At 36.5% G+C, this 16,217-nt stretch overlaps 1 protein-coding gene across 3 annotated transcripts in view; it reads right to left on the bottom strand.

Moving 5' to 3' along the window:
• The window catches only part of ppp2r5cb (protein phosphatase 2, regulatory subunit B', gamma b), a 32,372-nt gene that overhangs the window by 12,020 nt on the left and 4,135 nt on the right, over window positions 1-16,217 (bottom strand). For 2 of the 3 annotated variants that reach the window (XM_067384552.1, XM_067384553.1), the window contains exons 4-5: window positions 5,231-5,430; window positions 484-594 (exon numbers count right to left, since the gene is read on the bottom strand). In XM_067384552.1, coding sequence (XP_067240653.1) covers window positions 484-594; window positions 5,231-5,430 — 311 coding nt within the window. Of the gene's footprint in view, window positions 1-483; window positions 595-5,230; window positions 5,431-9,277; window positions 9,470-16,217 lie in introns of those variants that run through there. The other variant, XM_067384555.1, reaches the window with a different exon arrangement.

Genomic DNA, 16,217 nt, shown 5'->3' on the forward strand with positions numbered 1-16,217 from the left:
ATTATAGGATTTTATTACTATAAGTAAAAACAATATGTAACACTTTACTTAAAGCCTTTATAGATGTATTTTTAATGCATCAATTATGCACCGTATAATGCATTGCATGATCTCATGCATAACTGTAACCACAGTTATTATACATTATAATACTAATCGTTTCCTTGAACACACCTTTAGAGCGAATAATTCATCAAAACACACGACAAACAACAAGTTTCAGACATAACAAGGAATCTGCTAATTTTATAATGCATTTTAACTTTGCTTAAAATTATTTACGAAAAGATATAATGCATTTAACACCTTTATAATTCATTATACATAAAGGCTTCAAGTAAAGTGTTACCAAACAATATAATTAATTATCAATGATACATTTTGTTTTATAGGATTATTTAATGAATAGAAAGTTCATAAGAACAATTTATTTCTGATCAAGCTAACGCGTCCTTGCTGAATTAAAATTATCATGTCGTTCACCTGCAGGTGTGGCCAGGCCGCCTCTAACGTGGGTTCATCCTCCTCTGGGTCGAACTCTGCGCCGGTTGGGTTGGATGATGGTGGTAACGTCCGAAACATGTTGATTGCAAACTGTAATGGACAAACCACATAAAACTTGCTTAAGAGTGTGTATATAGATATATAAATCAGTAATCAGTAAACACTCATTTCTGTACAAACTTTCTGGAGGTCTTTATCAACAAACCAGCGCTGGTTGATTAATGAATCGTGGCACAGATGAATCATAAGAAAAGGTTTTAATCCTCCCGATCGCAGCACTTTGAAGTTCTTGGCTTTAATCATCAAAGTGTGTGTGTTTTTAAGGGGAAATGTGCTTGAGAACATATTATCATGCTTATTTCGCAAGTCCATTTGCACTTCGATAGGCCGCGGCTTAACATCAGCTGCGGGCTCTAATAAATATCAAAGAGACGTAATTCAGCGCTGGAATAACTGCAGCTGGCAGAAGCACCGAGGCCAACGGCAGGTCAATCGAAGCTCTGCTGCTAAACGCAAAGCTCTCGGCCAAAAATGGCCCCTTAAAAGGATGGCGAAACGACAGATCTGATTTGGAGGAGCCAACAGATTTGCACAAACGCTCAACACCACCTTTTATGGCCGAGATCAGTTCACGTTCACCGGAAAGAAGCTTTCGCTGTGCATTCACTGCATCATCTTATCAAGTCTTCTCTTATTCACTCTTCTCAAATAAATTTTTTTACAGCCTAATCATCTGTTATTATTTTGAAATCCAATATAAATATAAAAATCCAATATAAAAAACATTTAATAATCTGCTAATTTCTTAATGTTCATTTCAACATTTACGAATACATTATTAAAATTACTTTGTCAATATTAATCTGTTCACTGATTCTTGAGATAAGGGACAAAACATGTTTTATAATTTAGTTTTTATTATTTAATACATTATTTTCCAGACTGATGTATTTCTAGACAAAGGTCTCAGCTAATGAATCATGTAATGGAACAGTGTTTTCTAAAAATGTACATGTTGACAAATACTGACGGTGCTGACAAATACTGACGGAGTTGACAAACACTGACGGAGTTGACAAACACTGACGGAGTTGACAAACACTGACGGAGCTGACAAACACTGACGGAGTTGACAAACACTGACGGAGTTGACAAACACTGACGGAGTTGACAAACACTGACGGAGCTGACAAACACTGACGGAGCTGACAAACACTGACGGAGCTGACAAACACTGACGGAGCTGACAAACACTGACGGAGCTGACAAACACTGACGGAGCTGACAAACACTGACGGAGCTGACAAACACTGACGGAGCTGACAAACACTGACGGTGCTGACAAACACTGACGGAGCTGACAAACACTGACGGAGCTGACAAACACTGACGGAGCTGACAAACACTGACGGAGCTGACAAACACTGACGGAGCTGACAAACACTGACGGTGCTGACAAACACTGACGGAGCTGACAAACACTGACGGTGCTGACAAACACTGACGGAGCTGACAAACACTGACGGAGCTGACAAACACTGACGGAGCTGACAAACACTGACGGAGCTGACAAACACTGACGGAGCTGACAAACACTGACGGAGCTGACAAACACTGACGGAGCTGACAAAAACTGACGGAGCTGACAAACACTGACGGAGCTGACAAACACTGACGGAGCTGACAAACACTGACGGAGCTGACAAACACTGACGGAGCTGACAAACACTGACGGAGCTGACAAAAACTGACGGAGCTGACAAACACTGACGGAGCTGACAAACACTGACGGAGCTGACAAACACTGACGGAGCTGACAAACACTGACGGAGCTGACAAACACTGACGGAGCTGACAAACACTGACGGAGTTGACAAACACTGACGGAGTTGACAAACACTGACGGAGTTGACAAACACTGACGGAGTTGACAAACACTGACGGAGTTGACAAACACTGACGGAGTTGACAAACACTGACGGAGTTGACAAAAACTGACGGAGCTGACAAACACTGACGGAGCTGACAAACACTGACGGAGCTGACAAACACTGACGGAGTTGACAAACACTGACGGAGTTGACAAACACTGACGGAGCTGACAAACACTGACGGAGCTGACAAACACTGACGGAGCTGACAAACACTGACGGAGCTGACAAACACTGACGGAGCTGACAAACACTGACGGTGCTGACAAACACTGACGGAGCTGACAAACACTGACGGAGCTGACAAACACTGACGGAGCTGACAAACACTGACGGAGCTGACAAACACTGACGGAGCTGACAAACACTGACGGAGCTGACAAACACTGACGGAGCTGACAAACACTGACGGTGCTGACAAACACTGACGGAGCTGACAAACACTGACGGTGCTGACAAACACTGACGGAGCTGACAAACACTGACGGAGTTGACAAACACTGACGGAGTTGACAAACACTGACGGAGTTGACAAACACTGACGGAGTTGACAAACACTGACGGAGTTGACAAACACTGACGGAGTTGACAAACACTGACGGAGCTGACAAACACTGACGGAGCTGACAAACACTGACGGAGCTGACAAACACTGACGGAGCTGACAAACACTGACGGAGCTGACAAACACTGACGGAGCTGACAAACACTGACGGAGCTGACAAACACTGACGGAGCTGACAAAAACTGACGGAGCTGACAAACACTGACGGAGTTGACAAACACTGACGGAGTTGACAAACACTGACGGAGCTGACAAACACTGACGGAGTTGACAAACACTGACGGAGCTGACAAAAACTGACGGAGCTGACAAAAACTGACGGAGCTGACAAAAACTGACGGAGTTGACAAACACTGACGGAGCTGACAAACACTGACGGAGTTGACAAACACTGACGGAGCTGACAAACACTGACGGAGCTGACAAAAACTGACGGAGTTGACAAACACTGACGGAGCTGACAAACACTGACGGAGTTGACAAACACTGACGGAGCTGACAAACACTGACGGAGTTGACAAACACTGACGGAGCTGACAAACACTGACGGAGTTGACAAACACTGACGGAGTTGACAAACACTGACGGAGCTGACAAACACTGACGGAGTTGACAAACACTGACGGAGCTGACAAAAACTGACGGAGCTGACAAAAACTGACGGAGCTGACAAACACTGACGGAGCTGACAAACACTGACGGAGTTGACAAACACTGACGGAGCTGACAAAAACTGACGGAGCTGACAAAAACTGACGGAGCTGACAAAAACTGACGGAGTTGACAAACACTGACGGAGCTGACAAACACTGACGGAGCTGACAAACACTGACGGAGCTGACAAAAACTGACGGAGCTGACAAACACTGACGGAGCTGACAAAAACTGACGGAGTTGACAAAAACTGACGGAGTTGACAAACACTGACGGAGTTGACAAAAACTGACGGAGTTGACAAACACTGACGGAGTTGACAAACACTGACGGAGTTGACAAAAACTGACGGAGTTGACAAAAACTGACGGAGTTGACAAACACTGACGGAGTTGACAAAAACTGACGGAGCTGACAAACACTGACGGAGCTGACAAACACTGACGGAGCTGACAAACACTGACGGAGCTGACAAACACTGACGGAGTTGACAAAAACTGACGGAGTTGACAAACACTGACGGAGCTGACAAACACTGACGGAGCTGACAAACACTGACGGAGCTGACAAACACTGACAGAGCTGACAAACACTGACGGAGTTGACAAACACTGACGGAGTTGACAAACACTGACGGAGCTGACAAACACTGACGGAGTTGACAAAAACTGACGGAGTTGACAAACACTGACGGAGCTGACAAAAACTGACGGAGTTGACAAACACTGACGGAGTTGACAAACACTGACGGTGTTGACAAACACTGACGGAGTTGACAAACACTGACGGAGTTGACAAATACTGACGGAGTTGACAAACACTGACGGAGTTGACAAACACTGACGGAGTTGACAAACACTGACGGAGTTGACAAACACTGACGGTGTTGACAAACACTGAGCACTTGTCAACCATCAGACATAAAACGTTTTTCCTCCTTAACCACGTGTTGTACAGTGAAGCAATTTTGTTTTCTTTCTTCAGTTTTAGCTCCCTTAATAATCATATCAAAAATGCCAAGATTTATCCCACAACTATTTACAGAAACTATTACACCGGGATCACGGCGTTGACATGATAAAGGGGTGACAACAAAGACTTCAACATTGTTTGTACAAAATATAAAAAATGTAAAACTTCCAGGACTATGTGAGACTGTGAGATCCACAATGATGACCTGATTTACTCAAAATAAAAAATCCTCACGGAGATGACACAAAGTGAGGACACAACTTTGACAGGGATTTTTTTATGGAAAATATAATTCAAGACTTACTTTTTGTATTGTTTGGTATATTACAGATCTTTTAATTAAAATGTATATTTTTTAATTTGTTCCAGTTTTAAACACTTCGTTTCACTCGTGTGTATATATACACATCACAATAGGGAAGAAAAGATGAGCGAAACTTTCATGCCAACTTCAAGCAGTTCAGGAACTTTCTTCTGGTTGCATAAGACATTTCATAATCGCTCTCTGAACGTTCGGGTGCTTTCGTCTCAAGGTGCGCCATTAAATTGATTTTGGAGACTTCAATGCTACAAACCCGCTTTAAAAGTTTTCGTGTGAGCTCACCATGTGAACCACCTCAGGATAGATGGGCTCGGTGATGACGTTCCTGTTGTGCGTGATGTACTCCACCATCTCGCTGAGCGCCGCCCGCTTCACCTCCTTCCATTTCAGGTCGCTCAGGGGGTCGGATACGAAGTCGAAGAGCACACAGCACTGACGCAGCTTCTGCACGAACAACTTCTCCTGCTCGGCGGGAGGAACATCTGCAGCGACGGAGAAGAGGACAATCAAACAAACACGACCATCTCAAAAACAACTGTTTTGATACATGAATTAATCTCCTCCAGTCTTCTGTCATCTGATTGATAGTGTAGACTGTTTTATCCAGTGAAAGTTTAGTATAACTGTACAAACGTCCTCCAGCTCGTGCTTCACGTGTGAAATCTGCGCTGATTTCATCAAGTAAACATAAGAATAACTTTGATATTGTTAGTAATATTTCAGCTGGACTGAAGCAGCTTCGGTTTACTTGATTATCCAGACATCATTTATTATAAAAATTACGAGGAAAGTTTTTTTGTGCATGTCTCAATCATAATTGTATTGAATTGCATTATATATGTTTTAAAACTACAGAGCTTTGATCATAAAACTATGACATATTATTGGCAGATATTGATTTTATATGCATTTTATGTGCTATACTGTTATAAAGATCATTGATTTATATTACAAGCATCAGAATTTATTTTTTTTTGTCTCTATAAATATCTGCAACGAATTGCATATTTTTGCTCAGTTTGGGCCTCTGAATAAAATTCTGCAGTTTTTTCCTCCATATTCTCACTATATCAGACTATAGTATCAAATAACAAAACACACATGTAAACTGTATTGTAATATTTTGTCTAAAAGGTTCAATAAACTGTTCCATTTAATTATTTCATATGTCAGGCTTTACAGGTTAAGCTGCATTTTGTATTGGGTTTTTTCTGCATCAGTGTCAAGCAAACTTTATGCTTTTATGATTTTATGTTTTTTATTTTAATGGTCAAATGCACCGTATCGTATTCACGTAAAAAGTCTGACCTATGCGAATGCAAGCGGTTAGGAGAAAACGTGTAACAGTATATTAGATCCGTGCATTCATTCTTAAAGGGACAGCAGCCTCATAAACTTAAATTTAAAATCTTTTAAATTAATGTTAATGTCAATTCATTAATTTAAAAAAAAAAAAAAAAAAACTGATTTTGCTTGAAAACTTGAAAAATCACCTTGGTATCTTTAATATGAATCAATATATATTTATACAGGGAAGACTATACAGCGTTTCATTTTCAAATTTGATTATTCAATTTCTGTAGTATTTCTTACAACATGCTAAATAAATCTAGGCTACTACACTTGAAAAACTTTATTCAGTTTGCATATTTTTGTTTACTTTTTTGTCCTAATGTTTGTAATTTGCTTATTTGTTCCTATTTTTAATATCAAAATTTTTTTTTTTTACTTTATTACTGCCAGTCATGTGTGTAATGATCACAGTCAGCTTAAATGACATCGGTTTTATAATACTGGGTTGACTAAAAAGGGACGAAAAACAGTAAATTTCAAGGTTCACATGTAATTGACCTATTAAATGGTCTACCGCAGTCAAATAGGAAAAATAACAATCTATGCATATATCGAATCGAAATTTGATTCAAAATCGAGAATCAATGTTTAACCGAATTGTGACCAAGAATCAATTTACTGCAAATCAACTCTTAAGGTACCAAAAGATTCACACCCCTAATTTAAATATCATCTTACTAAGATTATGGACAGATATTTGATATGCACTTCATGTCAGTATCTGCTATTCTGTAACAAATATTTCATTGATTTACATTACAACAGAGTTAATTTCATTGACGAATAATTTGACATTTACATCAACAACATTTTTTATTCACAGATGAAAACAGGACATGAGCTGGCATACTCTTGATGCATGCCTCATAAAATGTTCAAAAATATAAAATTCTGGGAGAAAGCATGACAACACAAAAGAGAAATATATTCGGTACGGTTTCTGTGCGCACAAACCCGAAGCACACATCCGCGTATACAGAAAGTTATACAGCGCAAGAGTACTGAATTGAGCTCTCTTCCGCATCTGAATGACAAACACACAAAACTATGTCAAAATATCCATTTTGGAGAGTATTCACATAAACAGAGTCAGTTATTTCTCAAGAGAACAAGCAGTTGTGAGCACATTCGGTCTTAAAGTGACAGCAGCCTAATAAACTTAATGCCGCCTGCGCCCTTAATATTAATCAAACAAAGAGAAAAGCATTCACTGCTCTTTTATAGCTTTAATAAGGAATAATTATATGTAATTTATACAAATAAATATGTCTGCTTGAAAAATAATGATGCAAGTTGTTATAAAGAGTAAATACGTATATCATTCTTTAGGGGAAGTGATTTTATTAAATTTTAGTTAGTTGCATGTTCAAACTTTAATACTTATATTTACATGTTAAAAAGATGTTTTCTCCAGGAGTATGGGTTTGGAAATTTGAGAAATTCTTAACTAAAGCATTACAATTTAACTTAACCCATTAGATTTTAGTTGACTAAAACTAAAACAATTCAGATGACTAAAATATGACTAAAAATAAATGCCATTTTAGTCAAAAGACTGACTAGAAAATAAAATTTGTTATCAAAATTAATTAAGCATCAGAATATAATCTTATTTTTTTGTCCATAGCACCAAATAAGCACCAAATTGCATATTTTTGCTCAGTTTGAGCCTCTGAATAAGACTTTATGAGCCATTTAAGTATCAAATATGATATAAAACAAAACACACGCAACTGTTTTGTAATTTTTTTTTTAAATGTTAAAAAAAAGTGACAGTTTTTTGACAATTATTTCATATGTCAGGCTTTACAGGTACTTTTGCATATTGCATTGGGTTTTTCCTGCACTGACGTCAGACAAACTCATAATGTTTACATCACATGATTTTCTTTTAGTTTTGCACGGTGATTCTTCACAAAATTACAAAGAATTTTGGACCCCATTTACACATGCATTTAATCTAGATCACTAGATTCTGATCTTAATACAAAGTGTAAACGGGTCTAAAATAATATGAACGACTTCAGTCTGCATTGCAAACACCTTCATTATTTTGGTCCTGACACTGAACGCGATCTGTAAAGGTCACGCCTGTGAGAAACTCAACTCACGGTTCCCTTTAAGCACATGGGAGTGGCGGCTGTGGTTTACATGTGAAAACACCACCGCGATGACACAGACATGTCAACACTGATGCATCAATTCATAAACAACTCAATTTGATTCAAAACAAAATGAGAAAGCATTTGAACATCCTTGTACGTACTGCGTGTGAAATGTTAAGTATGCAAATATTCTGCATGCATTGAATACTGCATCCCACAATGCAATGCAATTGGCTTGACCTTGCTTTTCCAGTGTGATGAATGATATTCTATGCATATTTACATAAGTATGCACACTGTACACTGCAGGAATGTTAGTATGCATGCATGTTTAAAACATTGCAATTGCACTTCATCTGATTGCACATGAAGAAAAGGAAACATAAAGCAGAAGAAACTGGCCGTCAGGATGCAGTTTCAAGCAAGCATGCATGCATTCTTCCTGAAGCTGTGACCTCACTTCCCCTGACATCATCAGTGGCCTGGTGAGGGGGGATGGGACTAGTTAAACAGACCCCCTCCTCCTCCTCCTCCTCCTCCTCCACCAGCAGCAGCGCATTGTAAACAGAGTTTTCCACATTTACCTGAGCAACACACAGGCTGAGTTCAAAACCTCCCTGAACAGCATTTTTGTGCTTCGAATGCATATAGTGTGCTCACAAATGCATGCAAAAATGCTGCAAAAAATGCAGTCATAAAAACAGCAGGAAACTCAAAGAAACACATTTGAATCTACACCAAAATCCTTCAAAATAAAACCTGTCGAACGTTGAAAATTCCTCTGCCTTCGTAACGACGGCCACAAATCATCGCATAGCAACCTTCCTCGTCGCTCTCTTCCTACACAGACACAATAAGACAAACGTCTCACCTCTAAAGTGCATGAGGGCCACCGGCTGAAAGGGCCCGTTCGCGCTCGGAGCATCCAGAACCATCCTGGCCTCGTCTTTAGAGCATGTCAACATCTATCAGTCCAAATGGGCGCGAGACGGCTGCCGGCTAAGTTGAGCTGTTAGCCTCCATTTTAGCACAAACACTCTCAGCAGAAAATGAAGCTCCGCTGCTGGAGGGAAGCAGCTAGTTAGTGATGTCACCCATCAAAAAGAGGCTGCTGATTGGCTGGGGGAGATCATGTGATCTTAACCAGCAGAGGGCAGTCTGAGGAGGCTGCTGATTGGCAGGTGGGAGCAGGAGAAGGCGGGACCTGTGGATTTGATTGGCCGCATGCAGGCCACATGCAGATTATGGGATATTTCACACAGTCCTGCAGAGAGCTGGTGAAGAGCATCACCTCGGCTTCAGACAATAAATAACTGCTATTCTCGCGACACGTGCACATTTTATACTTGTGCGTGTTAATAATGTAAACGGAAGCAGATGTAAGATATAAAATCTGTTTTGGTTTCAATTTTTCTGGATTTTTAAATGGTTGAATTTAATTTTAATAATCAAAAAATAAACACTTAAATCTTTAATAATCTTATATTTTATTAACAACAATAGAGACCTATAAATTTAGTTTTATTTAAAATTATTTTTTTAATGGTTTAACTAAATTTTAATAATCAAAAAAGATGTATAATCAATTGAATTAATAAAACTTTAACAATTTATTAGTTTATAAACAATTTTAACAATATTTGTGCCCTATGAAATGTTTTACTTTTTCTCCCAATTTTTGGAGTTTGGATTTTTAATGGTTGAATTTAATTTTAATAATCAAAAAATAAATACTTAAATCTTTAATAATTTAATATTTTATTATTAACAATAGAGAACTATGAATTTTGTTTTATTTTCTTTCAGAAATGTGTTTTCTGGATTTTTTTTAATGGTTTAACTAAATTAAATATCAAAAAAGATGATTAATCAATTGAATTTTTAAAACTTTAACAATTTATTAGTTTATTAAAAATTTTAACAATATTTGTGCCCTATGAAATGTTTTACTTTTCTCCCAATTTTTGGAGTTTTAATTTTTTGGAATTTTTGGAATAGTTGAATTTAATTTTAATAATCAAAAATTAAATTCTTAAAACTTTAAAAATGTAATTATTATATAAATAGTGGCCTATGAAGTGGGTTTTATTTATTTATTTATTTTGAAATTTCTAGATTTTCTGGATTCCAATTTTAATATATATATACATACTTTGTCGTCTGTTCTGGATTATGTTTTTAATTGTTTAATTAAAATTTTAATAATCAAATTAAATTCTTAAAACTTTAACAACTTTATTATTTTAACAACAATAGTGACCTATGAAATAAAAGTTTTATTTTATTCAGAAATTTCATGTTTTCTGGAATAAATACAATTTTAATAATCAAAAATGATGTCTAATCAACTGAATTCATAAAACTTTAACAACTTTTATAGTTTATAAAAAATTAAAAATATTTGTGCCCTGTGAAATGTGGTTATATTCTGCATAGTTTTTTCTGGATTATGTTTTTAATAGTTTAGTAATAGTAGTAATTAAATTTGAATAATTCTGAATCTGTGTTGTATAATTTATTACCCATTAATTATCAAAATGGGTGCTAATAAACACTTAATTATCTGTAAATGGAATATACCGTTTTGCCCACTGAAGAATTTAAAGATTATGAATCCTAAAATAGGGCTGTTACTGTTAATCAAATGAATGCATAAAACTTAACGATTTAATTAATCTCTTTAAAAACACCCTGGTACCCATCGTTCCCACAGTATATTAAGTGGCCTTAACTACTATGTACTTACATTTAAATTAATAATTTGATACAATGCAGTTATTGTGTACGTACATGTTTTTACATTGTACTTATATTTTAAAAACACCTGCATGTAATTACATCTGTAATTAATTTCTGTAATTACATTTATGTTGTCCCATCCCATACCACCAAACCTGCCCCTAACCTTACTCGTATCCCACCTAAATAGCAGCAAATTACAATATGAACACAATATGTACTTATTTTCTGATGTTATGACATAGTAGTTAAGGACACCTAATATAAAGTGAGACAGCCTAGCATCACTTTTACATCATCATGCTCTTTTTGCATCATAATGTTATTGATAAATGCAGAAATGTGACCCCTGTACGGCATCCTGACAGTTACTAAAGTAAGTCTGTCGTTTCCCTAAAACACATCCTTTTGCGAGAAACATCATATCTTGGCTTTACCTGCGCAGGGCTTCAGCAGGAAATAAAACCATCGTCCCGCTGATGGTAAATAAAGAAAAAAATGATGACATAACAGTTTCTGACAAGAGCCCGTCTCAGATGCACGATAAAAGGCGACCGCAGCGAAACGCTGACAGGAAACCACATTCAACACCTGCAGCTGCTGAAGAACCTCGAAGCTCAGAGTAAAAAAGCCTGTGACTATATGAATGCAACAGGGACAATGAACGAAATCACGGAAATCATCATTTGTCTATATTTTACACTATATTCTGCCATTTTTAGGTAGTAAAAGTTAAAATGTAGGAACATTTCAGATGTATTTATGCTAAATCAATATATTATCCATCTATATAAAATTATACATATAAATACACAGAGATAATTTAGTTAAATAATATAGATCTTACATGCATCCATTTATTACTTAATATTAATATTTTTAAGTTTTAATTATTAATAAATGTTCCTATATACATATATACACACACACACACATTATTATTTATTATGTAATTCACTCGTGTTCCAGTATCTACGTAAAACAGCATCATCACATGTGCAAAGATGTGTGTGATCGGGCGCTGATTTACAGCGGACCCTTTAATTTGAGCAGTGTAACTTATGTTTAGTTGACTGCATTTTAGTTTGATGATGAATGGCTGAAATGTCAAGCTATAAACACTATTGTCTTCTGCAACGTCTTCTGACATTTCTGTATCGCACTACTATCAGAAAGGACGCCGCATACTGTTTTGCACACTACTTTTAATAGCGCAGCACGCAATGTATTTCACTGCAAACGTGTGATTTGCATGATCAGAGAACATGTGCACATCTTAGTGATTTATGTTATGGAGGAACCAGCCATAAAACTGAACCGGTGAACTGATCTGAATGTCATTTTGCATTTTTAAATATGATCTCAGCTGTGGATTTTTATGGGTAACAGTAATGCGTAGATGTAGGACAGTAAACACCTGAAGGGGAAGACAAAGTAATATGAAATGATTACACATACAGTATTGGTTCTCTCTGCAGCACCGCAAATGAAGAAGTGAAAGCAGTTCGCACTGGATATTTAAAGTATATTAGTTGTATTAAAGCAGTGGTTCTCAAACTTTTTAGCGTGCATTACCATCCTTCCGCGATTCCTCTCTCTTCCACTTCGACTGCAGTCACGCCTTTACCATTAAGGGACAATATTTGCCCCCTAAATTGATTTTCCAGTGCAAATTTTTACCTTTATGAATAACTTTGTAAATAAATAATGTTATAAAATAAATAAAATACATTTTATATAAAAATGTTCAATAACCTTTAAATGTTAAACTAAAACCACCAGTAGGTGGCAGCAAGTCACTGTTTTTATGAGTGAGTCATTGAATCATTCATTCAGTAATGAAGCAAGTGGCTGTGAATGAATCATTGAATCATTGAATCATTGACTCACGATTCGTTCAAAGCCGCAGAATTGTTCGCGAAACACAGACGTGTGTTGTAGTTCTGCTGTGGTTTCGTTATTATTTCATTGCAAAATATAGTAAATACTGACAGTACTGTGTTTAAAATGACCTGCTGTATAATAATGTCACGTTTGCAGTCATGTGGATATTTGGGAACGATTGCATTCTTGCTCGTTATCATCATTAAATACAAGAACTCACACAAGGTATGTTTTTTGTATCGGAGAAAGTTTGAGTCTTAAATCGAAATTAATTCATTATCTGTGTCTATATTTGTTCTTCATGCGAGTATGTGCTAAATCCCCACTTTTACAAAGCTGCATTGTCAAGAACGACAGTAATTTAGCATGATTTAACCCTTAAATGCATACCTCGGGTCTTTAGTGACCCGGGACGTCATTCACTACCCTCCTCCATTTTTCAAAGTTAGACATCAACCTTCTTGGTATTCCTCAATCAATTCATCATAAAAAATATAACAAGAAAAAAAAAATCATAAAATTATAAAACAAATTTTTGTATTCATTTTTTGGACAAATTGTATAGGGTCGCTAATGACCCAAGGTGTGTATGAGTTTATGTATATTTTTTCTGCACAACAATAACTGAATCTTAGATGATGGAATAAGTGCAATTCACCTTTATTCCACAAGGTGGCAATGTCTGATACACAATGCTGAAGAGACGACTCATTCAAACAGAAAACGAAATAAGCAAAACATGAAATGGCTCAGCGATTTACTGCAGAATAAGTACTGAACGCAATGAAATATGACTTTAACTGTCACTGGATGGATCTGGTGAAGCTGTTAGCGATCGAAATATAAAACATCTGCTCAAACTGAACCCTTTCAAGCTCCAAAAGGGAACAAAATACGATTTATTTTATTCTTCTGTAATTGTTACTCTAATATCAGAGGAGTTTAATATTATCGCGACAGGTAGAGATCCTTCCGTGTCAGATATTGATCCGGGTCGATAAAGACCCGAATATGTAAGAATGATTGGCGAAACAGTCATGCACATCATATGCATGCTGCTTGTGTGGATACAGTCATTTTTGACTGCAAATGATGAGGTAATTTGATTAAATGTACTGGATTTATGGCATTTTGGCAGTTAGAAACACATGCTCGGTTTTAATATTATTTTAAGGTAGAATTAAATGAACTACTTAGCATTTGTTCACGTATCCCCTGTTGTCACCTCACATACCCCAGTTTGCTTTAAAGGATTACATGAATGATTAGGCTCATATGATATAATGACAATGAAATTCAAGATGAATTTTTGTCTCAAATTTATATCATATGATATAGTTAAGCGATATCACACGAGTGCCGTTTTTGTCCCGAATAGCACGAATGCAACAGTTCAATAAACCAGAAGTTAATGTTGTGTTGTTTTAGACACAATATTGTCTGTTTTTTGCTGGATTTTGCAAATGAAAATAGAGCAGCACACAGCGGTGGTTCGTTTGTGAATGAATTCGCATTTGGATTGAATCAACTGGTTGAAACAATGATTCAATGACTCATTCATAAAGAGAGACATTTACTTATTTCTGAACGAATCAAATGAACGAATGAACTCAATGACGTACTCATTTTTGACATTTACTGCCACCTACTGGCAGTTTTAGTTTTTTACTTAAAGTATCATTTCATTAAATAAATAATAATAATAATTTCATATTTTGGCCAGAAATAAATTCTTTGTGCTGCGAGACGAAGTGGATCCACTTTCTGGATTTTGGTGTTCGTTGTACGGTGGCTCTGAATTGTCAAAATACCTCTCAAAATGCCTTCTGCGGAAACGAAAAACGCAGAAAATTGAACCCGATCCGAATTTTTTTACTAGGAAGAACGTTTCGGAGGCAGTGTGTAAATGTGATTGTGGTCGTATTTATTTTTTAAATGTCGGACTCAAAAAAAAAAAAAAACTTTCTAAAGCTACTTTTTGTAATGTCGATTTGATGCTTTTTCTCAATTAACGCAATAATGACTATCTTTTGGGGGTAATTTCTCTGCCAGATTAATGTGCGATTCATTTATGATCGACTAATCAGCACATGTAATAAGATTCAAAATTTTAAATGCTTAGCAGCCCAAATACATATATTATATATATATAGCTTTTTTTCTCCAAATATCTGCAACCCATCTGTCAGTCTAAAGTTAGCCACTAGTGAACCAGTGGTATCATAGTTAACTTTAATGAAAACTGACTGGAACACACCTTCCAGCCAATCAGAATCGAGTATTCAGACAGACCACATTTAAGCATTTCTACGCCTGTCAGTTCTGACAAGAAGAGTGAAGAGGACAAACAGATCAAACGTGGTGACAGTAATTACGTAAGATTCATTGGCATGGCATTCTGTTCTAATGAACGAGATCTTTACGTCTGATCAATATCGAGGTCACAGCTGTGATAATTACACCCGGGCCTTGGCATTAACACCAATGCGCCAAATGCGGGTGTATTTCAGCAGTGGCATGTAACATGTCACTCCTACAGCCACTTTTGGCAGGTTAAATTTTATATTTAATATATACATTTTTCAAATTTAGTCTTTTAACCCTTATAGGGTTTTTTCTGATCCCAAACGATATTTGCTAAAATAAAAAAAACAGTTCTCTTTGTCCAAATGGCATGAAACTTTGTACAGTGGTTAACACTTCTAGATCTACAAATAAAAAAAGAAAATTGGAGTGAAATCTTGTTCAGAGACACTAGGCAACAAAATGTAATTTTGTAACAAAATATTTTTTTTAATTTTTTTTTATTTTACTCTGTTTACTAATGTTTTTACTTCATATTTGTGCAGTTTTTGGAGGATTTATCATATATTTTAAATTTATATAAATAAATATTTATTATTTTTTATACAAAAACCCACATTTCTAACTTTCATTCATGGGGATAACATGGATAATTTTACATGGTTTAGTGTGAGATTTTTGCCCAAATGCAGTTTTAAAAGTTAAAAATGATCACTTTATCCAGTAGATGGCAGCAGAGCTCCACTATTTGCTGTTTGACTGACTGAAAGACTCTTTTCACAAGTATTTTCAGCTGGAATCATATCTAAATATTATCAAATCACAATTATAACAATAAAAGTTACTTTTTGTCAAAACAAGTTTATTATTTTTGTAATGAAAAA

Source organism: Chanodichthys erythropterus, chromosome 4, assembly GCF_024489055.1.
Source record: "Chanodichthys erythropterus isolate Z2021 chromosome 4, ASM2448905v1, whole genome shotgun sequence".
NCBI lineage: Eukaryota > Metazoa > Chordata > Actinopteri > Cypriniformes > Xenocyprididae > Chanodichthys > Chanodichthys erythropterus.